The 27,131-nt window shown below is 34.9% G+C and overlaps 1 protein-coding gene across 1 annotated transcript in view; it reads left to right on the forward strand.

The window, feature by feature from the left end:
* NLG-4 (neuroligin 4) overlaps window positions 1-27,131 on the forward strand; it is a 187,911-nt gene that overhangs the window by 20,405 nt on the left and 140,375 nt on the right. The window contains exons 2-3 of the mRNA XM_089077120.1: window positions 23,035-23,440; window positions 25,755-26,165. Of these exons, the coding sequence (XP_088933246.1) occupies window positions 25,918-26,165 (248 nt within the window). The 5' untranslated portion in view covers window positions 23,035-23,440; window positions 25,755-25,917. The remainder of the gene's footprint in view (window positions 1-23,034; window positions 23,441-25,754; window positions 26,166-27,131) is intronic.

Raw genomic sequence — 27,131 nt, forward strand, 5'->3', positions numbered from 1 at the left:
TTCCATGCAAATTGCATATATTAATTATTTTATTCGACAAAAAATTCATTTTATGTTTTTGCATTTAGATTCCCTTCTGAATTTAGATTCTGTCATCTTTAATTTCTTCAATTGCTTTTTAGATTTTATGTTCTGTATTAATATTTCACAATATTCTCTTCTATGATTCTTTTATTTACCTATACATTTTAATACACTTTGTATGATATGGTATATCATGATCCTCGTAACTAGCGCATCTCTGAAACAAAACTCGCGCAATATTCCTTCTTATCAACTCCCTCAAGATCGTCCGCAATTTCAACTGAAATAACAGCTCGCACTCTTGCATGACACAAGCGACATTATCATCATTTGACGACGTTAAAAACGCAAAAGGATGATCTGTAAGCGTGTGACGTCCCTCTGGAATCCACGTCTCGGAATGACAGTGATATTACCCATGGAGAAGCTAATCGTTGGAAAACGGGATATCACCCGACGCGTCAGGTATGTGCTAACGCGAGCGACATCGTCGTCGTCCCGGGATGAATTATGCGACTTGAAGGTGGATTCTGACCGATCCTCCTTGCAAGTGCAACGTGCAGAGCCATAAACCATTCATCGGCCCTCTGCGTGCTGGAACTACTGATAATGCATCGGAAGCGAGTGTGCGAGCGAGCGAGCGAGCGAGCGAGCGATCCGAGCGATCCGCCGCACGCGGGATTTGGCGCGATTGAACGCGCCGTCGCGCTGGGTCGATCGATCAATCAACGTTAAATGGCCATCAAATGGCCTCGCGACGCAGCGAGGCTTGCACGGCCGCGAATTTGTAAGCGTGGACAGCTGTGCGTTTCGATTCGTTCTACTTGCCCGCCCAATTTGCGGAAAATTTCATTTACGAATGATTTTTCCGCCGACCGAAATGTCATTAATTCAGACAATTATTAATGAGATAACAATCATTAAGGGTTTTGATTGATGTGATCAAAATAATAAATTTGATCACTAATCAGAACTAACAAAAGATATTTAATGTTTGACTGGTCACAAATTTTTAATCGTTGAATATTATAATTTTAACATTTGTTTGTTATCTAGTTGTTTTGATATGGCCTTTTATTATCCTTGCGTTATCTTTTTTATATTATTTTTAACATACAATTTTTTTATTAATTATTTTTCCAATTTTTTAATTACAGTTAAAATCTCCTTAATTAATATTTACCATGTTTTATATCTTTATTATTTTTTGATTGCTTTATTTTATGCCGATGAAAATTATTAGTTGAAACACACAGTTGAGAGTACATGTTTTTTTTTTAAGCATTACATTAGAATACATTGTTTACTAATATTTATTGTGTATTACTATTCTTAACTTGCTGATTCTTGGCCGTTTATAATTAACGAGTTTTATTTTTCTCTTACTAAATTTAGTAATATTAAATTTGTATATACTCTTTTATAGTAAGTAAGTAATATCATATTGTTCTTTAGTTTCTTCTTTAGTTAATTTTAAATAGATTTAAGTTTAAAATACTTGAGAAGAAAATTATGTTCCCTTGAATTTTAAATTCAATGTAAGTTTTATCTTAAAATATTTGTGCTAAATTTAGTTATCTTAAGAATTTAGTTAGAATTTAAGAGTTAAATTAAATTTGGATTGTGTTAAATTTCAAGTTCCTTTGAAATAAACACTTAGATCCAAAAGTAATTTGTATTGAAAATTTTGCAAACTTTGCAATGTAAAAAATTATTATTGATCACAGTCAAATTCTCATTAGAAGAACGTTTGCTTCGGATTCGTGTAAAAGAGGAAGAAAGATTATGCTTTTTAAGTTTTAAAGTCAAGTACGAACAATTAGCTTCTCGAGTCTCGTATTAACGTAAGTTAAACGCCTAACAGCGCCGCCGTCAGTTTTAGAAGCAAAAACTGGATAATAAGGTAGACGTCGCTTTGAGGATGCGGTTGACAGAGCCGGTCGCTGTTCGTCCTTAGTTTCCTTCTCTCGGAGCGCAGTAACGGCAGTTGCGATAGTAATCGAGGAGAAGTTTGCTCGGCTCGCTCGCTTTTGAAGGATGCATGTGTACGGCACTCGGATCGATGTAAGGAGGAAGAGCGACAGTGGGGAGCGCTGAGGTCGATGGTCCATTAAATGTGGATCGGACCACAAGCCAAATCGCACCGAGAGATGTCGACGGAGTGTTGAAATTGCGACGTCGTACTCGCTGACTTTATTAACTCTTTACGATTGCAGCTTTGAGAAATGCGATCGTTTAGGTTTAACTGCTGTCGCGCCGTGTTTCCTTCGAGTGTCACTAAGTCACTCGCTTCCGCGATACATTAGAACGTAAATAATTTTCCCAGCGGCGAAACATCATTCTCTCCGTGTCGCGGCGTGACATATACACGCGATGTTTCCCTCATAAGAGCCCACTATTCGTTGAACTAATAGCTGTTCCCCCTATATATTTTAACGCTAGGAAATGTGAATGGCGACCGAAACAACACTGTTACCGCGCTGGCGGTTTGCAGCAGCGTGTATTAATTGGCGAATCAACGCGTGTTACATATATCATATATACACCCGCAGAATTTAATTACGGTTCACTAACGTCCTAGTGCTTTTTGAAGCTGTAACGCGAGCGTAGCGGTGGCTTGAATTTGTACTGTCGTGCGGATCGTGTTGCAACGATGTTACGTCCGAGAGGGAATTGTATTTTAGAGCACAGCTCCTGGTCGCGTCGCAATTTTTTTTAAACCGTCTGGACATCCCGGATATGCCTGTGTGCGTGTAGCGTAGCACGCGTTCGCAAATTTAAAAGTACGCGAACGACAAAGTCGAGCATGCGACTCGGTTGCCCGGCCAAAATGGCCGACGTGTCCAGCCGGAGTGATTTTTTTACACAAATTTTATTTGCCAGTAGCTGTCGCGTGTACTTAAAATACTTAAATAAATTGGGAAGTATTAAAATGTTGACTTACGTTACTTTCGAAAAATTCGAGGTACTGTTTCATCGAATCGAGAAATGAGAACAAAACAAGCTTTGAATCGTCCTGTATAAAGCGTGAATTACCCAAGAAATTAGTCGTGTGGAAAATGTGACCTGTATTCACTTGACTATTGCAGCCATCTTTAGATCGATGACTCTCTTTAGAAACGCAGTTGCCCGTTAAACGATGCATACGTGCATTCATCAGGTTTCCGTAAATGTGCCGCTTTTTAAACCTTTTTGCGCTCCGTAAATTACTGCAATCGTTGCTCTAATTAAGAGCTCTTTCAACAACAATTGTTTAAAATAAAAAAAAAATTAGCTACATGATTGCATTCTTTAATTAAAAATGTGTTTATCTTAATACTTTTATTGAGTACTCAATTAATTTTTAGTTACTCAATTTTTAGTATTCTATTCGTATTCCAGAATTAAAAATTTCAATCAACATCTCGGATCTTTTGGCGCATCGAATTTTTCTCTCATTTCTTTAGTTGTTACCCTTCAGGTTGCAAATAGGGGCAAATACGAGCAAGCGTAAACTCTCTTTTAGACATAGCGAAACTACGGGAATAAACTCTAAGTAAATGGAACGTTGTCAAAGAGACGCGAATAACAGGGAATCGGCAGTGATGGTCGTCGAAGGTGCCATTTATATTCGCGTAGGTCTCTTTTAGGACTGCATATAGTCTAAAATGAAATCGGTCCCTCGATGCGCCGTCGATCGCCGTGCATTCGCGTGCATACGAATACTTTGCATTTCCGTATTCTCTATAATGGCCGGCGCATCGAGAAAGCCCCCCGAGCGTAGGCATACAAAAGAGAACGTAACACGCGACGTTTCGTGAATTTCATTACCGTCGCCTAGCAGCAAAACGTGTGTTTTCCATCCTCGATCTCCCGTCGATACATTTACTATCGCATGTTGTATGTATCGGTGCGAATCGATAATGCTCAGCTTCAAATATCGTCGCGGCGTTCATTTCCATGAAAATCTCTACCAAGAAAAGGTGTTTTCATGCGACAATATTTATAAGCTTTCATGCCACGATATATCGATAATATAACATAAAAAAGTTTGGTTCTGCTTTTTTCTTTGACGCACTAAAATTATTGTAATTTTTATTTTCATGTTCAAGAAATACGCATTTTCAAAAGGAGGATCTTTCATCTGCATATTTATTTATTTCATCGTTTATTTTATATATAGCTTCTAGGTCATGAATAAAGATATGTTTAATTTATGTAGTTTGCATTAGTGGAATCGATATCTTTCGCCGAATGCAAACGAATTTTTCTCATAGAGGATTAAACTCGAAGTTTCCTTCGGAGTAGCGGTCGTAAAAGTCGGAAGACCGCAATCATAAAAATATAAAGTAACTCCACTTTACGAGATGCTTGCAAAAAAACACATAAAAAAAAAAAAATTTTGCCAATTCGATGGGTCCGGAAATCGTTCCGTCATCCGGGACTTCCCGGGGCTGCTGCCTTCGAGACGACTTCCAAAGCTCGGGTTCGTAATGCGACATTACTTAAACGGACGTCTGCGATTAATGAACTCGGTCCGATGTGTACCTGTGTACACGGCTACACACGGTCACGTGAGCATGTGTGTGTGTTGTGTTGCACTCGACAGGGTCGCCAGAGAGTACCAGCACGTTATCGATTAGATAGCCGATAAAACGAACGCGCGCTCCGGCTTGCGCATATACGTATATGTACGCGTGCATGTGTGGGATTGTGTTCGTACAACGGCCTTCTTTAACACTTTGTACTCGGGCTGGAAGCTGCTCGGAGCTTGATCGAACGGCGATGCCTGTTGTCGCTGATGTACGTAACCTTGCCAAGAGATTGATTAAATTGCAAGCTCGCGTTTTTTTCAGGTCTCCCAGGGCTGATTGCAAACTCCCTTTTTTAGGTCCTGCGACCAAGGACTTCCAAGGATTTTAAATCACTACTGTTCAGCAAAGTTAGGGTATCCTTTTTCATGATTTAAACATCTGCCTTAATAATTTAAAAGAAATCCAGTTTGATATTGTTAAAAATGTTTAGAATAATTAAAGTGCTTTTATATACCTTTTCTAAGAAATCAAAAGTTAAAAAATACAATCAGAATTATATAATTATTAAGAATTATAATTATTTTAATATAGCTTTTGTTTTTAAAACTTTGATGATGTGCAACACTTGAAAATATATTTATGCATTACATATGGTTGAAAAGATAATGATGTATGGTATTATAAAGGTAGATAAATAAAATTCGCGAGAAAAAGAATGAAAATAAACGACGAAAGTAAATATCTTCGACACGCCTCATACTTCGAATATCGGACAGACTTAAACGTCATGATTATTATTTTTGCTTCAACTCGATTTCCTGCGACTATGTTATCTAGATTCAGTTTCTTCTCGGACGATTTATTCTTAGGATAAATTTCTAGGACTATGATCTATACGTTATCTGACTGCGTAAAGCGGTAACCTTAAAAGAAGGTTACTGAAGTAGGTAATCTCTATTCAGATCGCTACATTCCCTAGGTGCACATTCCATTTACACATCGTAAATTTCAGAAGGAGCTTCCGCGATATCCGCGAAGAACGTTACTTTCGGCTCGGAACCGTCTGAAGTTTTCTTTCATCCACACTCGAGGATCTTAAAACACTTTTCAACAATGTTCCAACGTGGAAGACTGATTATTCGAGTCGATGTACTGCTTTTACTCAAATTTGAAATGCAAACTGAGCGAATCATTATTTAACTTACATAGCCAGGATTTAGAAAAGCTTTAACGTGGATGTTTTATATTTAGAATTTTAAATTCTGAAAGAAAATGCCTTATCACTTCTGACAAAAAAAGCACAACGCTTTTATCCGATGATAAACCTGCGAGAGCACGGGTCTAAATTATACGATCTCTGATACGATCTGTACACGTGAAAATATGGTTAAGAGACGCGACACTTACCGAGCGAAAAGAAAGATGACTCTTTTTTAAGCGGATAGAATGCAAGTTAACTCAGACATTCAGGCTCCAAGACGATGATAAACCCGCGACTTACTGCCGCGAGATTAAAGCTCATGTGTGCGTCGTCTGCGGAGAACAGAGAAGCTCTCTTGTCTTGTTTACTAGCTCGCTTTAATCTAACCGACTTGCCTAACCAGCCTGAAATCACGGTCAAATACCGAAATTAAAGTAACTGCTTACTTTTTCTGGAAACTGGCGTTTACGCGGCGACTGCTCGAGTCGTAAAAAATGCAAAGCAATGGCGCACTTTGAATGAAGCCAAATGCGCTTCCACGGTCGTCGCAGCCATCGCCGGACTGCATCGTTCAATGATAAATACGACCGTGGAAATCTTGATCTTTCGCTGGAAACTCAGATTCTCCGGCATAAATCCGGCGAGTACAGAACTCGTAGCTTCTAACGAGAAATCTCTTTTAAAAATAGTTGCTTTGCAATTTGATAACGTTAAAGTAGACCGAATTCCGTTGATCGTTGCGATAATTATAATTAATCATATACTAGATAATGGAGGAAAGGAAAATTAAAAAATTTAATTTAATTTGTCAAATTAAATTTAATTTAATCATATTGAGATTGCGTTATAAATTATTAAAATAAACATTTTTTTTTTTTAAGCACATTCAGAATCTTTTGAAAACCTTTTCTTCATTTTTCGGATTAATTTTGCCATAAACTTTTCGAGACGGTTCAAATATTCCGCAGTTCCACATTGTGTAACTCTTTTTAAAACGAGAAATAGTTGCGGCTTTCTCGTAAATTGGGGACGTGGCCCGAGAGGCAAAAGCCGCGGTGGAACAAATTACTGCTAACATTACCGAAAGCGATCCGGGATGCATAAACGGACGTGTTCCCGAAACCTCAATGGCACGAATGCCACCACAATGCATACATCCCTTCGTCGTTCACCCCCCCCCCCCCCCTCGATCCGTGAACCACAGATACGCCTTGCGTCGAAGTGTAGAGCATGTGCGAACAGAGATGAAACCCTAATTTTTCACGTGATCAATTAGATCGTGTCGATCGAGGACGGACAAATCGCGATACGATAGCGAAGGGTACGAGAAGCAACGAGGCACATGGAGGATGTGCCGGAGTGGAGGGAAAACAAATCGACGTTGAGAGCGTCGGTACTGAGAGATAAATATACGAGATCTATCATGCTCAAGACCTCGATCTTCCACAACGGTACGAAATGTACAACCCGACTCCCGCAAGGTTACCGCAAATGCGGTAATATCTTTAACTCGGTTTTTCGGAGAATCCAGGTGCACTAGGAAAATCGAATTTGACTCACGTAAGAAGTAAGTATAATTGGAAATAATTGAGAAGTCTTGAAAATGTTCGTCGAAATACATCACTAGTTGCTCTCTTTTATTTATTTGACCTGTAATTTTGACAAAATCTAATTGATAAAATTCATAGGTCAACGATTAGACCTACCATCTTGATGCAGATTTTTTTATGAATTAAGAATAATAATAATAATACCTAATTTGAATTTGATTTTAACGATATATGAAATATTTGGATAAACAATTCCGTTGAATTGTATCGGGCATATGTTTGTGAGAGTTTATATCACTCGATTGCTCAGTATCGAGTATTATCAAATATCACGGGTAATCTGAATTTTTCTCAATTTGTGATTTGCATCACATTACCTGCCACGTTAATTGCAAAAACAAAACATTTATCGGCTGCGGGTACAAAGCCACTAAGCTCCGGCAATAAAAATGTCTCCTGGGCAGCTTCATGCTTTGGTCAAAGTGCAGCTGCGGCACTAAACTGTACGTGCACTTAAAAGCGACGCTTAAAGAGAGCAAAGGGATGCCGACTAAAAAGGCCAGGAAGCTCTCGGTGCAAAAAAGTGGGATAAATTGGGGCAACTGCTCGTAACGTTCCCTACATCGTATCGACAACGTGCAGCGAATACGTGTGCGATCAGCCGTGTCTATGTGAATGACGTATATAACACACGAAGGATAAACCACGTCAAAGGATCCAACTTTTTAGAGAATACTACCAGGCAATCGCGTAGGTCATTACTCTTTGATCGTACACCGCGAACCAACTTTTTTCTACGTGTGGCCGAAAAGGACATAGGCATTCTTGGTGTCCGAGACATTCTTTCCCTCGACGGTCATTTCCTCAATGATAATTGTTTGTGCAATCACGTGCCATATTTCTTACTCTCTAGCTTTATTAAAACTTTCGATAGGGAAAATTAATTAAAAGTGAATAATTAGTCTTATAAGGATTTTTAACTTAACTTTAAGGAAATTTCCTAAACTTCGGTATACTTTCATATATATTAATAAACTTCTAAATAATAAATAAGTTTTCTAATTTTATATTACGAAATCTTCTCGTAATATATCATATATCTCTGATTTCGCAATACTTTGAATTTTGAAACCTTTTAATTTCTTATTCGAGCAGAAGAATCATTCAAGTTTTGTATTATTGGATGCTTGGACCTTAGAAACCGCAGGTTATTTTCTTGAAATCTATTCCGCCAAAACTACTCGCTTCAATTTAAACGTCACCGAGCGGGAAATATCGCGGCAATTTTTGCGTTGGCTAAAACGAGAGAGGGAAACTGGGGTTCCCTCCCTATTCAGCTTCGGCTATTCTCTCTTCGCCCGATATTCGGTATACATAATCTAAGGATATCCACCTATAATCCGCCGACGAAAAGCACTTCGCTGGCCAACTACTAGCGGGAGAAATGAGAATAATTTATATTCAAGTAGATACGCAACCCCCCCAGACCTTGGGGTCGTGGATTGGATTTTTATTTTGTCCGCGCATGGTTAGACACTGGCGTGACATAAAATCGTTCTAGTCAAGAACTTACATACCAGGTATTTAAAAATCATACTAATGTCTTCACTAATGTTCTTTTTAATCATTAAGATCATTTGAAAATGACTTGATTAGTTTGTCTCGCTCATTCTTCTTTGATAAAAAAAGGGGTTGTACGTTTGTATACGCATACGTCCTGCGAAGAACAGAAAGTGAACGTTTAAATATTAGAATTTCCATTATATTGCCGTCATATTTTTGTAAGTTCGACAATAAACATTTTGTTTTACAAACAAAGGAAAATAAAATTCCCAATTTGAATCCAACCTGCAACTGTAATGCATTTATAACCACAATCTGCAAAGCTGCGGAAAAGAGTATAAACCAACATTTTTCAGATGTTTCACGATATACTCGTATATTTCTGAACCGAGTTGGTTTGTGCCAGCCAATGTTGATTCTCGTGCTCCGAAAGAATCCGTAGATAGGAAGAATTGGCGATAGCGCCTTCGGGGACATCTCTCTCATATACCGTTAAAAGTATTACAAAAACATATACAACTGCACTATTGTATCGATGCTTTTAATGGCAACATATCTTTGTAAAAAGCGATATCCGCTAACTCAACATCAACTCGTTCTACATGGGTGCGCTAATAGGAAACGCGTTGCCGAATCGATCGCGAAGCGCATAACGAAATCTGCAAGCGCAATGCTTTTAATATGTCAAAGCGTAACGGAACAGTAACGACGAGTATCGCCTTTCAAAGGGTTCAATCCGCCGTAACAAACGCATTATTGCCGTTGTAGTTGCACTAGAATAATACAGATAAATTATATCCCGATCGAGCACCTATGTTATTAGCGCCCTTTCAACATCCTGTCTCCTTTTCTCACTTCACTATTCTTTTGTCTAACAATTTATTACTAATGTGATTGTATTTGCCCGCATATCAACGATTTGTTATATTAAAAATGTATTAGCTAACAAATATATAAATTAAATGAAAACATGTCAATATTTGCTTTATATGTTTGTTATTTGGATCACTGAATTTGCTGTAATAATTTACGTATTTCAAACCTATTTCCACACCAAAATGACTCCTATTCGAAAGTGAAAAATTAACATTTCAGGATTTTAATAAATTCTAATAAACTTTAAGAAATTTCTAATGAGTAAAATATTATGAAGTTTATATAGTTTGTATCAAAACTATGGCATTTAATAATTAATAAATTTGCAGTAAGGAAAAGTAGATTTCTTAAAATTAGCAGTTTAAAAGGGAAAGAGTGCGAAACGCATAGGACACCATATATATACATCGGTGGCAAATCCTGAAACGGCGTGCTCAGGAACGGTAGAATCTTGTTTCCGCTCTTATTCGAGTGGCTAATTAAATCTGAGATATTGTGCTGAGCGTAAAATTACTACTCGCAACGATGTCTGAGAATGAATAAGGAGCACTCTGAATGGTAGAGAAATTCGTCTCTGAAAACCCTTCTACGTTGAACGCGCTCGAATTTCACGAGCAAGAGCGAACGCACTCGCCCATTGATTATAGTAACACAATTACACGCTTGTATAGAAACCAGTTCTAGGAAAACAGCTCGAAGATTGTGAAACTTCAGGTGGCTTCGTTTGTAATGCACATAATTAATTAACTTTTTAGTCAAACATGGCAATTAACTCATTATAAACGCCAAAAGCTAAAATATTGTAATAAAACTTACAATTAACTTGCAAGATACAATTTCGATATTTTAAATTTAATGATATATAAGAATGTTTATAAAAGAAGAGAAGACATAAGAAGATTCGGAAAATATTAAAGTTCGGAGATATAAAGCAATCATGGAAAATTCTATGATAAAATAGACATTCTTAATTTAATGAGAGTAGAATTTGAAAATTAACATTTGTTTTTAATATTAAAAATAGATATTTTTAACAATTAATTTTAAAATTATAAGTAAGCTATATATTTTTAAATAATTTTATTTTTGTAATAGTAAAGTAATAGTTTGTTACAAAATCACCTCTCTTGGGTTAAACGTATTTTCTGCCCTTATAAATTCTATAATATGGCCATTAATATAATAACAAGTTAATCTAATATCTTTCATTAACTTGAAATTTTGTCGTGTCAACCTCTTCTGTCGTTGTCTCATCGAGATGCGAGTTTACGACGAAATGAGACCGGGAATGGTCTCATTTGACGCCTGCGCGCGACAGTGCCTATTTAGTTCTCGTGGATTGTGGAGTGAAAACAAGAAGGCACTGTGAAGAGAAGAGGCAAATGGAAGGAGGGAAGAGAGCGAGGATTCGTTTCGCGAATCTCTGGCCTAAAACCGGGACGCAAATACAACACGAAGGGGAGATATGCAAAGTGGCGGAGCGCTTTATGCAAAAGGTCTTCTGCCACCAATTCACTTTCTGCCCAGTTTATCATTCTACGTACATCCCCACAATGTCCCACGATAGTCCCTTTATTTATTCTTATCTACGCGAGGCCCGCGTATAATAACGTGCTGTCGCAAACATTGAATGGATTTTGGCAGCATTTATACGAAATTGATTGAGAAACTTATCAGCGATGTATAAAAGAGAATATAAAACAAATTTTGAAGAATTTAAATATATATATTTTGCCGCACATACTCTTTTATATATCGCTGATGAGTTTCTCAATCAATTATATAAATATAAAAATATAATTTTATATATATATATATATATATGCTGACATTGCAAATCTGCATCTGCATCTAACAGCGTTCTTCCATTATTACAAGATATAAATTCGAAGATACCTTCTTGAAATCTCCAGGGGACAATCTTATCGTGCATGAGAGCAATACGTTAATTATATTATTTGTATAATTTTGGCACCTCTCGGAGTGGAAACGAGGGACGTTCTCAGAGGAATTTGGATGTTGGCGAGAAGATCCGGGGAGAGGCGAGAAGTCATTGTTGCCGAGGAGTAAGTTTGAACAGCCATAGCAAAACCGCGCATGTCCGAACGACGTCGAAGGTTGGTGCGCCCAATTTCAGTGTTCAGCGAAAGAAGTCATCGAGATCCAATTTTTGCATGTCCGCTCGACATCTACGGAAGGCGCAAGCACGATCAACAATCGTAGGAGTCCTCCCAGGGAAGTAAGAGTTCCAAAAAAAAAAAGAATACTGTGACTCAAGAAGGAAGCGTTCTCTGTTGCCGCGAAAATCAACAGTTAATCAACGACCTTTGCTTACGACGTAAGGTGCGTACAGGATCACTCAATTGCGAGTCCTGCCGAGGACTCATTGTGCAACCGTCGTCTGAAATCATACCGGAGAGATCTTCGTGTCGTGAGGTTTCTCTTTTGATTTTATGAAGCCATGGACGAGTCTCTCTACGGTCGCGTTCTTTTCTGTTCTGGGATCGAAAGTATATTCAGTATTGGCGATTGCGGTCATATCCGTTTCTAGCGATTTTAGTAAGCATGTTCGATTGATACCACAGATGTGGAGAACTTTTGTGACCTTGTTATCGGGTCTTTAATGTTATTGCGTTCATAACATGAGTAAAGTTTTCTGGAGATCGGAATTCAAATGGACAAATTCCATCGCGAGCGTGTCGGATCTTTACTTCGATGAGATTAAAATAAAGCTATAAATAAATTTATCATACTCTATTCTGGACCTGGAAGTAGATCTTATTTATTTGAATTATGAGATTTTTAAATAATTTTATGGATTTTTTAAATCTTTTTATATTAGATATTTCTACAAGTTTTTGAAGTTACAAGCAATGAACGTAAATACAGAAAATTATTTAATAATCTTATTATCATGGGCTTAAAAAAACTTCAATTTCCTGACAAATCTGAAGTTAATTATGGTCCATACGATGGTACGATGCCATTGGTTCATTTAAAAGTTTAAAAAGAATTATGAATATAAAACATAGCTTTTCGCTGCTTACGCTGCGAAAAGCCGGAAATCGATTCAAACGTGTTGCAAAAATCGCCGATAAGAGTCATCAAAAAGCGGTGTATCATTAAAAGGTATTAAAAAGTACTATTTCATGCAATCTTTTGTGAAATAATAGTGAAACACGCTGTTCACGCCTAGGAAGGAGAAGCATGTTGATTAGCGATATTGTTCAGGGAACTCAGTTCGTGTATTGTGAATGCCATTGCTGCTACCCAATCTGGTTTAACCAGACTATCAAAGCAGTGGATTACGTTTACACACACTTGTATCTTGCACTGAGGATTGCGTGCATGGCAATATGGCGTTTGCGTTCTCGTGTCGCCATTTGTGGTACGGCATCGGATAATAAAACGACAAGTAAAATCTTAATTCAATTAAACAAAATTAAAAGCTTGAAAAATATTTAACACAGGAACGTTGTTAACACTTAACATGAAATAGATTTTAATAAATGAGCTTTTGAAATCGTAGCAAAATACCGAGAGGAAGATAAAGCAAGTTTTTTTTTTTTATTAACTTGTTTAATTTTTTAACATCAGGTACGTTAACATTTTGAGTCTTTGAACATTAAAAAAATATATTTTTTTTTTTTTCAAATATATTATTTTTTTTTTGTTGTAATTCTTGAAAATTTCAATATTTATTTGAAATGTGAATCCTGCAGTTTCTTTCATGTTTAATTCAGGAATGTTTGAAAATATGTAACCATTTCTAATCAATCCAAACAATTAAGTAAAGAGTTCAGAATTAGTTTTTTTGGGTGTAATTATCAATCAAAATGCGCTGCTAAAATCTTCCTGACAGTTGCGACAAGACTTCGATATAACGCGCAGCGGCCCGACAATTTTCACGAAACTTTTCCAATTAAATTTTCGCTGTTCCGGGGAAAAGTAAATGCTGCTCGGAACTGCGAACTCGTTCGGATGCGGATGAGACTTACGACGACGCCCGGTGATTGATGGCTATACCTGTTTACTCCGGTAAGCCGCTTTTTCCCGTTAAATTCCTGCATAAGTAAGCCAAGCTCTCCGCTCGTAATGCCTTCCACTTTTGGTCGCGCCTCTTGTCAATGACACGTTAGACGAACAGGTTTTAAGAGTGAGATTGCGGACTCGAAAACAAGCAAGAGAGAAACAGATTAAACAGATTAGATCTTGATTTTACTAATGATAAGAGAAAATTGTTAGAAGACCTTTAGGAAAGAGAAATTTTGATGTATTTTTATTGGCTGCATTCTAAAAGAATATTTTTATTCGTTACATTTATTACTATTTTATCATTTCATTTTTATAAATATTAATGTATAACTTTATATACATTATTATTCCTGATTAATTCAAATGAAACTTTTATAATAAAAAATTTATTCGTTTCACAATTTAACGTTTTCTGATCTTGTCAAATATAATTATAAATAGAATTAACTTTTTCATAAGAAAGGATCACAGCCACAAATTTATTTTGCATGATGAATGTTATTTCATATCCGGTCCTATATATTATCGATACGATAAACATTATATATAATTTGAATATAAATTCAAAAATGCCAAGTATAACGCAAGTTTATCGGACAGCAATGTCGAGCCGGTTTGAGTTGGGCAAGAAAAATTACGGCTGTCCTGTAGGTAGCATGTAATTAACTCGAACAAGTCCTTTCATGTTTTTTTTCTCTTCAAGCTCTCCTTTTTTCTTTACGCGTAGCAAGAATTGTCAGAGCAGCAGCGGCGCTGGCAGCCGGCTGACACGGACAAAGACCGCAACGCCGCGGCGCCGCTTTGTTTCGCACAAAAGCTCGCGACGCGTCCGGGAGCGAGGAAAAATAATGGGAAAATGTAATAAATCGCGTGATTAATTAACCCACATTTGCCTCTGCGAAACAAACCCCGCCAAAGGATATCTATTCCCATCCGGATGCGTTCTGGCTCGAATGCTATTATTTTATTTATAACGAAATCAAGGATGACGCAAACATAGTTTGATTAATAATTAGCAATTTGCAAGTTAATACAATGATTGGTTTTGGCGTGGTATGTTTGACCATATTTTTACATATTTATAGACTGATCACGTTAGTAATTCATGAATTGATTGTTGAGTTTTACCTAAAGAGATGTTTTTTTCGATATTCATATCACATAACAGAGAGATTTCTTTTCCAGCATATTTTGTGTGAGTGAAAGAAAAACAATGTCGGACGCGCGAAAAAAAAAAAAAATAGCAAAATCTGTCACTCCAATAGACGAATAAGGAAAATAAATCGGGATGTAGAACGCATACGAGAGAGTTAAGCGAATAAATCGACAGGTGGGACAACTTTTATAATATATCTAATTCATCTTAAATCCCATATAACTATTTTCGCTCTCCGCGACAATAAATAACGGTTGTCGATGAAATGCGATTCCAATCGCCCGCGTTGCTATTTTGCCATGACGAAGTATTACGACAATCTCGTAATTACATCGGCCATTCGAACAGATGATATAATATAGCGAAGCGTTATTACGGAAAACGCGTTCGCCTCGTTCCGTGCGGATTGATTAATAATACACGAGGATGCCGGCGCTGTAATTAAATTTGTCAGGCGTGAAATCTATATCGCGCGTTATTCCGATTTTACGCGCATCGCATAGATCACGCAGAACAACGATCCTTACACAAGCTGGTCAACAACAACACGTTCACCATGCTGATATAATCACCAATGATATAATTCTCAGGTGTGTAGATGGAATATATTTTCAATTTTTTAACACGTGCGACAACGTCAAAGGATCTTTTACACGTGTAAATCATCGAATAAGTTGCAAAATTATTTTTCTGTTACTACTGAGAAATTATATTAAAAATTATAAATTATTAATAATTATTATATTATATTATTATTCAGTACACTTTTATATGGAAATATTATACAGTTGATAAATTTGCACTTGTAATTTGATATTCAAAAAGTAAAAAAACACGAGTTTTACTTATTTTTCTATACTACTGCTCTGGTTAATATTATAAATTATTATCGCAAATTGTAAAATAAATAAGAAAATAAGATATATTTTTGGACACGTTTTCTTCTGCTTTTCAGATACAAAGATGTTTTGAAAACGCTTGGCTACGTGCAAGATAACTTTGGTCTTTTATCAAAGTTCACCGATCAATAGCCATTGCAAATCGCAACTTGGATTGAAAGGTCCTGCGGTTCTTTGATAAGTCCGCTGTCTTATTTCCATTCGACTTCAAAAGTTCAACTTTTCGTCGCTCACACGCTCTATCAGGTTTCTTCTCTCTTTTCTTCGTTTCATTGGAAAAAGTCCCAACTCTATCTTGCCAATAAAATAATAAAAGAAATTCGTTTAAAATTCACGAAGTACGCTTTTCGATCAAAGGTTCTATTTGACAAAACTGGCTAGAGAGCCCAGGATCTCAAAGTCAGGTTCTAAGAATTTGAGATTTAGAAATCTCAATCTCTCTCTCTCTCTCTCTCTCTCTCTCTCTCTCTCTCTCTCTCTCTCTCAGAGAGAAACTGGGAAATTAAAATATATGAAAATTTAATTTAACGCTCCAATTAAAATTCTGTTAGAAATGAAAATATTCTTTTATTAAAAAGTGATAAAAAATTTATGCGTTATGTTATATTAAGACAACACATCATATGCGAATTTTTGGTTTTCTTCTTTCTTTTAAGGGATTTTAAGGATGATTAGCTCGCAAGGCTTATATCTCAACGAGGACGCTTTTGGTAACGTTGAGGCGAAGCATTGAGACGCGATAAGCGCGGAGTTAATGCGGCCAGGTGCTATCACAGTCAAAATCCGAACTCAAACTGCTCCGGATGCAACAATCCGTGAATGTTTGACCGCACAATATTTGATACTACGTCCGTAGATATTCCACTTCCAGAATCTAATCGTGGCTCGACCCAGATAATGGCTGACAGGAACAGCAGACCTGCAAAATTGTTCGCGATTCGAACGCATGCGAATTTTAGAACGAAATTTGATGTACAAAGTGTATGTATCGCGCCGCATATGAGTACATCAAATATACATGCAATGATTTTTCAATGTTCAACACTTTCTCGCGATTACGTGATACTGAATATAAACCGTCGCGTTTGTGCAAATATCTATACTCCATACATACATGCGGATTAACTTTATACCGTTTTATATTTATATATATTTATATTATTTTTAATTTTTTATAAGTATTTAGATATGTAAAGTGTGAGCAAATTAAAAATCACAAGATAACTAGTTGAATATATTAAATAACGCAAATTTCTAAATTATTATTTTATGTGTCAAATAAATTTCTTCTTTAAAATTTGATATGTTAATTAGTTGTTGCATAAAGTATTTGATTGATTGAAACATTTTAATACATTTTGACAGATTCTATTGAATTTAATGTAATATAATACTTTCACACAAGTGTAGAGTACAAAACTTCGAGAATTTAATAGATTACGAAAATTGGAATTGTAAATTACGAATAAATTAGATGAAAATTAATAGCTTGAGTATAAAGATATACATGTATAAAGTTTAAGCTAAAACATTTTATTTCTTTTATATATATTTATTATAACTTGTCACTATTACAAAGTTATAAAATAATTTATTCCTAAAGCGAGATGCGTTTTCTGTCATCGGCGTGACAAATTGGAAAAAATTGCTTAGAATTGTTCGTCAATCCCATTTGAAATTGTATTCACTGACGTAGGTGCAAACAAGTGGCAGATTAATATCACGTGACAGTTTAATTGGGGCAGCGTGGATTAAACTGGAAGCGTGGAAGGGTCAGCTGGACATTTTTCATGGCCAAGCCAAATAAATAGGACCATCCGGACTGGCGGTTCTGACGAGCAGATAAATTCCTGTCACGTCGGCATCCTATTCCCATCTCCGAAAGAGCCTTCTGTCTCGTCGATTTATTCCAAAAATTGCGATAAAGTTAGCTGTGATAGCAAAGTGATTTTGCTCTATCGAAAAAAAGACGCGAGAATTGGCAACTCGCTTTCAATCGCATTGCATTTGTGCCTCGATTTGTACCGTGATCGATTCGATCAGCTGTTGCAAGATGGCGAACAATTGACCAGAAAGTCGAGGATCAAGTGACATCACATCGGGGGCAACCCCGCGGCGAGGATCCTCGTCCTTCACCGCGAAGTAATCTCGTCCCTGACGAGGAACGAGGGCGCGAAAAGAAACGAAGGGGATTGGAGGGAAAATTGAGGAAGGATAATATCCTTCACATCCATTCTGGGTCGCAGTTTCGCGAGAAGGTACGAGGCATTCGGTGAGAGCCGGTTAAGTTCGTCCTTATTGTTCCGCGAATTGGATTCGGCGGACTTAGACAGGAGGCTTCCTAGAAAATGTTGTGGCCGTATCGTCATTGGCTGGTTAAAGATATCCTCGATCGTCGCTTAGGGACCATCGCATAGAAAGGCACTTAACTACTCTTCCACGAACTTTCGTAGTGGCTGTGCGCTAACAAACTTACGTGAATCCTTTGGTATTTACGTTAAATCGCCCACCTATAGCGTTGCACGGAGGCGCGCTTTCGAAGGAAATTTGCGTCCTTAAGTCCTTAAATGGGATTTTCAAGCTCTAACTTTGCTAAATCTTGGAATGTTTGTGCGAACGCGAATGTTTCTACCACTTTGCTCTTGTTGCTTAAATTTGATGAAGAATTTGATGTTAAATCTTTGAATTGAATTTACATATTGTGTACCATCGGATTATTTAGTTGTCGAATATCAACTAATTGGATTCTCCCCGAGACTGGTGATTCAAGGTCTGAAATAGCACATGCAAAAGAATTTTTCATTTATCTTGGCTTTCTGCTTGAAAATTTAATTTAAATTTCAAGCAAAATTGAATTCCAGATAAACTTTCACTCTTACGGCTTTCATCCTTTTGCTCAAGACGCTTTATTGCATTCACTCACTTTTTCGCTTTCAATTTGTGCAACATCACAATTTTCCTTTTTCACTTGATATCTTTTAATTACATATTTTAATCTCTTATAATATCCATTATTATTTCTCGTGGAAATGTCGATTTATATAACTCTATAACGTTATCCTCCATCTAGCTCTCTCTCTCTCTCTCTCTCTCTCTCTCTCTCTCTCTCTCTCTCTCTCTCGAAGGGTCACTCGGATCCCCTAGGTAGTCTTCCGACGTTCCTTCCGTTTCCGGGAGAAACGACCATGGCGCAACAAACAACCCACGGGTTATTTGTCTTCGTTCAGTATACCGAGGAAAGCGGGTTAGAAGAAGGGTAGTGGGGTAAAGAGAGATGAAACATGGAAGGGATGAGAGGGTTATGAAGAGAATTCGCGAACGCAGCCGCAGCTGCGTCACACTTTCGAAAAAGCTTCTGCCGGGGATTTCGTTTAGTCTCGCGAAGAGACGTGGAATTTCACCCCCGTCCCGAGAGAATTTTTCATTTAGCCCGCATTATTTATACGCACGGTTTAGCTACCTCCCAGAATTCCCCACGAATGTTTCATACGGAAATTAACGTGCTGCGTCTGCATCTTTCTGAAAATGAAACTGCTTGTCCTAAGGATTTTGCTGAATGTTGCATTATGAAACCCTTCTAAGCCCAAAAATAACTGCTATTTATTACCTGCTATAAAATATATTCTTGACCTAGAAACTTTTAAAATTTTTGTTTGTGATTTAAAAATATACAGATTCGGGCTTTTAATTTAACAACATATGATGCGAATCATTTTACAAATGATTATTCCATAAAGTAATAAAAAAAAAAAATTTATTGATAAAATTTATTTATTAATATCCCCGATCGTATTCCAAAAAATTCTTCAACGTTTTGCAATTGTTTAATTAAATAAATTTGCACATGCTAATAAAAATATACATGTATATATATATGTATGTATATTTATTTGTGTTTATCTCTTTGATCTTTGCAATTATTATATAAATAAATTAAAAAATATTTCTTTTTACATCTCCCATTTTTAATTATGCCTCTTATTACAATTATTATTATTTACCTGATTATTTATTATTTATCGACAGGTAAAATTTTAAATAAATTAAATTACTGTACTATTACTACTGTATTACTGCTTCCGAGAAGCGTTGAAAGTATAATAACCGGAATTTCAACAAAATCGTCGTAATGCTGCTGCGAGCACACAAAGATGCATTTGTATACACGTTTTCGCCGGGAGCGCTGTGGCGATCTTTCGATCGATCGAATTGGAAGTGGAACTTGTACTCGAGGGCGGCCTCTTGGGTCCTTTTCGCCAGCATCAGTCCGCGAAACGCCGCTTTCGGGCTAGTCAATTTTGCGGCATTATGCGAGAAATATGTGCGGAAATGGAGTTCTTCCGTTGCGTGGCTCTGCGAGATACACAGTCCCTTTTCTTCCCGTCAATCGCAAGAAAGCGCCACGTTGTGAATAGCTTTCCGATGCTCGCACACGTTACCGTGTTTTCCTGCGCCTGTCAGCCTGTCGCAGCACATCCTCTTTTAGATGCTTCGCGATGCACCTGCGCTATTCTGACGACCATGGCTGCTGCTGCTGCTGGACCATTCACGAATAGAGCGTCGTCGAAATGAAATTACGATTAGAATAAGAATCATGTTAAGTGATTTGTGACTTGTTAAATAAGAAGATAATGAAAGATATATAATCAGGAGATCAAAAATACCTTATAGGTTTTATATTTTATATTTTTTACTTAGTTAATTAACTTGATGGGCAATAATTACTTTAATAAATTATAAAGTTTCAGCCTTTCCTTTTTTGCATCTATACGTGTCTGATACTTTGAAAATGAAGATCCTCACGATCTAATTAATTTAATCCACAAAAAAATGAGAAAGCGAGAGGCGGGAATCGTCGTAAGAAATTAATCCAAACAAAAAAGTCTTTTTACATCCAATAATCTGCTTTAAGAATAAAAGACCGTGCTTACAAATTCTTAAATTGTTTTATCTTTAATTCCCTGTATTCTTACGTTTTATTTAAACTAGAAGATACAGAATTGTTGAGTCATTTTGAAACAAAGTTACCAAGTTATCAAATTAACACAGTCTGTGCCATTTTCGCGAGTGATAAGATTAAATCCAAAAGATTCAAGTACCCAAGAATATTGTATTCACATCTTATTGTATTCAGATTGGAATCGTTTCGTTCTTGCAGGAATAACTACCAGACGTGTCATTAACCGCGATGCTATATGGTGTACCCGTTGCTTTGAATACAGTTACTTGGGATGCTAAACAAGTCCGCAGGACAGTGCACGGGTCCAGGACTTCGACTTATGCCGGTAGTCGCGTTTATGTTTGCCACAGAAGTTGGCAACTGGTATCCGCCAACCAGAGACTATTTGAGTTTGCCAAGTAGTAATAATTGTTCACCAGCACTGTCTAGGCGATAACGGCATTCCATTATCGCTAAAATAATCGGCTATTTCCTATGGGAAGGGTTAGCCTTTTCAAGGTTCCTTGATATAATCAAATCTCTGCTTTAAGTTTATACATTTTCCTTTTTCTTTTTATTAATATTATTTATGCCCAAAAACTTACGTTGCAACAAATTTGCATCATAAAATGATCATTATAAAAGTTAACGGCATTAGATACAAGTCTCAGAATAGTTGCTATAATCAGTAGTATAGGCATCTGCTATCATCATTGTGCTTTAAATTCGAAAATAATTATTGCAAAAATTAAATATCTCTCCAAAAATTTATTTTAACCATATATAAATTTACTTATATTTATAAATAAATTAAATTAAATATAGGTGATGAGCTTGATGAAAATTATTATTTTGAAATACAGCTTTCATAAAAGTTTAAATGAACATGTAATTAAATCTTTGCACATAATTATTAAATTATAAAATTTTTATTTATCTCTAATTTTATTATCTCTACTTATTTTTATTTAAAAATTTAATCATATCAATTTTAATTTCAATTAAATTGAAAAATTTGAGAAAGATTTTCCAGATTTTTTTCCCTGTTTTCTTTTCCTCCTTTTCTCGTCTAATTAAATGTCGGGTTTAGCTCATTTAATCCCAGTACATTACAATATTACATGGAAAAAAGGCAACAGAGATAAGAGAGAAAGAGGAAAGCAAAGGCGTAAGGATGAATTATAAAAAAGAAAGAGAAGGAAAAACATGAAAGGAAAAATAGAAGAGGTACTGAAAAAAAGAAAAACTTTGAGAGAATAAATAATAAGAATTGATAATGTAAAGTTACTTTAAGGTACAATGAACTAATTAAAGTAAATTAAAATTCAATTTACGAACAGTTTAAATAATTTGCAAATGAGTTGAATAAAGTAGAACGCAACTGAAATTGAAAGAAACGAGAAAGTTTGTTTTTTATAAAACAAAAATAGATAAATAAATTTTTTAAGATCAATGTTACTTCCAATTGTCATTTCATAAACTTTATAAATTTTTTATAGTATATATTTTTTATAAAATATATTTACATTTATTAACATATTTATATATAATTCACTTTTTCTAATTATCTTATTTATTTATGTACACTTTATATTTTACATACTGTTAATTCAATTATATATTTTCTTTATATTAATTTATTTATTTCTATGCGCAAAAGTATAAAATAATTCCAAAATAAATATTTAATGAAATATGTTACATTGTGTAAAGAAATATTAGAATAATTAATCAAATATATTATAAATTATAGATTTTTTATAACTTTGTCTTAAATATGTACACAAATGCATTTTGATTTTAAATCATAAACTAACTCATTGATTCTATTGGAAAATTAATTACTTAATTATTAATAAATAGTGATAATGTGTCATTCAATTCTACACGTATCCTCAGCTGATTTGACAATTTATTAATGACCTGATTTAGTAATCTAGTTGATTGCCATATGATTATCATAATCTGATGTTAATAATGTGACCGAGTATGTGTAAATTTCTCTTGCTCTTTGTAAATAATAATGTAGATTACCGTTTCATAAATATTAAAATACTGCTATTTATTTAATCATAATATTTTTTTTTAATAATTAAATTATCGTTAGAAATTATAATTTTACTATATATAAAGTAAAGGAAACATTTTTGTATAATTATAAATAAGGAAATAAATAATGTTATTTTACAAATTTAAATATTTGAAAAGCTTATAAAATTGTTTATAAAGTAGCTTATATTTACAAAATTTAATAATGTACATTTTTTTATGTTTCAGGACACTTCAAGATTCAGCATTCGAAACTCAACGGATCTTGATATACAAAATTTAATTAATTAATCAAAAAAAAAAAAAAAAGAAAAATAATCTGAATTTGTACAAAGTAATAAATAAAAGCAAGAGAATGCAATGTAAAAATTTTTTAAATTATGATATACGGATTGCGCATATGAGGAATATAACAAGAATCATACAATAAAATTAATTTTCTTGACAATTAATTTTCTTGACAATTAATTTCAGAAAGTAAGCTATAATTGGTTATTTTTAACAAATGAATATATATTATTAAATAAAATGCTAAAGAGTATTCTGGATTAAACTTGTACCGATATTGTTCGATAATCTGCGAAATCTCACGAAGACACACAAGGGCTAATCAAAGTCATGATTTGCATGAATGGTAAGATTTATAATTATTGCAAATTATACTGAACGTTATATATAAAAAACTAGAAAAATTAATATATTTATTAGTCATTATTACTCTAAGATTCATTGACAAATTTGATGCAAAATTAAAGGTTTAATCTTATTTTAACATACTATAACTCTATAAATAAGTAAATTTTAAAATATATGAAAAATCAGAACAGGAGCTATTAAAACTTTATAAATATGTGCCTTTTGATGAAAATTTTCACATTGTCTTTGATTCGTAAATCGACAAAATGAATTCGCGGCAAGAAGGCACCGTTGATAAGGAAGAGAAATTATCGGGGCGAGTGACGGGGCCGAAACAGCTTATCTCCTTTTTCTCCGCCACGTGGATCACGAGGAAAACGTGGCATCGTTACACAACGTTGAATTTCCTTCTCCTCTCCAGGCCGATAAGTACTGATTTCCATAATGGCTCCACGTACGAGTGCACTCACTTATCCCCTACCCTTTCCAGCACTTCTCTCAACCCCGAACCCTGTCCCTGTACCCTTCTCTTTGCAATCGTCTATACGTACGTACACACATATATATATATATATATATATATATATATATATATATATATATGTCCCTTCTCTATCCGCTCATAGAAACTTCGGGTCTCCGTAATCTTATCGCGTAATGTGAATTCAAGACTCGATAATCGCACTGAGACGTGATTAATTTTTTTATTTACGCCGTTTATGTATGCCAAAACGCTGCGATGGCATTTTTATGGCAGAATTTTAAAAAATGGAAATTTCAAGTTTTCAATGTTCATATTTTTTTAACACTTGATATTGATGAATTTCCTACTTTCATTATATTTTTAAAATTAATTCTGAAATAAACTCTTTCCTGTTTTTGTATAATATTTTATTGATACTAGATAAATAAAGTATACAATTATTTCGCAAATAACATTACATTTCTCGGTTATTTTACTTTAATACTCAAGATGAATAAAGAAGAAATTATTGTGCATATAAATTTTTATTCTTTTATCATATTTCTCTATGTTAATATTCTTATATTATTATTTATTATTAAATACTGTTTAAATATATATAATAATTATAATATTAATATAATAATACATAATGATAAATATTAAATATATTACGAGAAAGTTTACCTAAAATAGTAGAGATTATTAACAAAGATTGATTAATTTACTTCAAGTTTCACTATTTCATTCTGCTAAAATGTAGAAAACGTAGGATGTCTATAGAAAGTGTTTCCTCGTGCTTATCGAGTCTGGAACTTTCCCCTTCTCAAGCTTATATATCCATCGCTTTCAACTCTTGTCGCTGTTCCCTTCGGCCATTTTACTTTATCTTTCATCAAAGAGCACGGATGAAACTTTCTGTCACAAGATTAGAATTCGCTAATAATCGAAGAACCAAAAGAGTCGTTACTATCGCGCATTCTTGAGAGAAATTATCTCCAGAATATCGATTACTCATCATTGAAATGTATACTCGATTATTTTTTTCTTTTTCTTTTTTCTTGAATATCATTGTCATTTTCCGATAGAATCGATATAACTGTGGTGCGTATTAATTAAATATTGATATAGTTAATTGAACGGTACGTTAAATAAATACGCCACCAAACCAGCAACGAGAACCATCGCGCCCTGAAAATTAAAACTAACAAAAACACGAAATTAATTGATGCGACCAAGCGAGCAATCGCATGCGAAATAATTCGCGAGTGCAATAAAGTGCAACGTCATTTGTTTTAATTCTGCTTCTTCCAAACAGTTCCAAGTTAGTATTAATTAACAATTATTATTAATGTAACGATATTATGAGAACATAGTTTTGTTTTCTTACATCTTCGTAATTCATAATTCGCTATCGTTTGTTTAATACAAACATTAACTTCAATTTTGTGTCAGACTTTAATATAATAGACGTTTCTGTCATATTAAGATATTGATATTAAACATTAAAGAGTTTTGTAAATAAAAGTAAATTATTAAACTAATTATTTTTATTTATAAAGTAACTTTTTATTAATCATAAAAATTTAAACTATTATAAACTTACAATCCTGCGGATAAGATTAAAGTAAAATTGTGAAAATTGTGTGTATATATATATATATATATATATATATATATATAGATATATTTTTGTATACATAGCAATATATTTAATTAATAATATCAGTTTAATGCCACACTTTGAAATTAGTTTTAGAAATAAAAATGAGAAAAGTATTAGAACTTTTGATGCGCGTAATTTATAATCAATAATCTATGGAGCCGCGATGTATGTAATATTTTCTAGAGAAGCCCATCGGGATGGAGGAGACTCGACGACGTTGCAATTAATCGTGCAGGCGTAAATGAGAGACGATCGTTGCGGAACGCGGAGGTGATCCATAGATCGTGTCGGGCGCGATCAGTCGCGGTAGAGCGGAGGAGAGAGGAGACGAGAGGAGGGTGGCAAGATGGAACTTTTCCTGATCCTCGTTTGCCTGATCGCGCCGCCCGCCCTCTCGCTCTCCATCAAGAGCAAGCTCAACCCACGGATCGTCCAGACGCGTTACGGCGAGGTGCAGGGTATCACGAGGTCCTTTGAATATGCCAAGTTCCTCAAGCCAATCGACGTGTACCTCGGAATACCTTACGCCACACCGCCGGTCGGCAGCAATCGCTTTTCCCCAACGAGAGCGCCAAGTCCCTGGGACGGAGTCAGGTAAAACGTTCTTTCTTCTTTAATCTTCTTTAAAGATAGGAATTAATGTTTTTCCGACGAATTTAATTTTTTGCGATATGACGATGAAAACGTCACGCAGCTTTACGCAAACCACGATTATATTGTTACAAATAAAATAAAACGCGGACTTGAATAAAATTGACTGTTAACATCTTTTTTTTTAGCAATTTCAAAGTATAATTTTATTTGGGCAGATATTTATCTTATAAAGCCAACTTCAGGAACTTTTCAAAGGCTTTTAAAAACGGTTTTGTTTTAAAATTATTTTCTCTTTAAGAAAATCATAAAGAGATTTTCTATTATTAATGTTCAATTAACAAACTTTTTGATTGAAAATAAAACACAGTAAGAAATTGATTAATGTAAATATGTAAATATATTACATTTTTGTCTTTTACATTTATATATCATTTTGAATAAATAAATTGCTATGAATATCCAAACCTTGAATTTTTTTTTTCATCTTGAACAGATTTACAATGAGCTATGCAAGAAGTTATGTCAAGGCTAATCAATTTTTATTTTTGTATTCGGAGTTGATCGCATTTATGATCTCTCCTTTCAATTAAAAGCAGATACTTTCCAATTTTATAACAAGCTCGATCTTCTCGAAATACTTCGGATGCCGCGCAGTTTTCCTAACTCGAAGTGTCTGGGAATATCGCAGGGAATATACAACATTCTGAAATTATGCCAAGATATTCCTTGGAAAATCTTTCGAATGCCGTGATGTTATATTGCTACCAAGAATATAACTCTTACAATTACATAACTTTCTAAAAGGCTTACAATTTTTAATAGACAGACAATGACAAGTAATAATAAATTAATCTATTATTACTAGACAAGATTATCGATAAAATAAAATTATAAATAATAAAATTCATTGAGTAAATTCATTAATACAAAAAAAAAATACCAATTTACATATAGTGCTATACATTG

Source organism: Pogonomyrmex barbatus, unplaced genomic scaffold (genome assembly GCF_055798465.1).
Source record: "Pogonomyrmex barbatus isolate J1 unplaced genomic scaffold, ASM5579846v1 scaffold2, whole genome shotgun sequence".
In the NCBI taxonomy this organism is placed as follows: Eukaryota; Metazoa; Arthropoda; class Insecta; order Hymenoptera; family Formicidae; genus Pogonomyrmex; species Pogonomyrmex barbatus.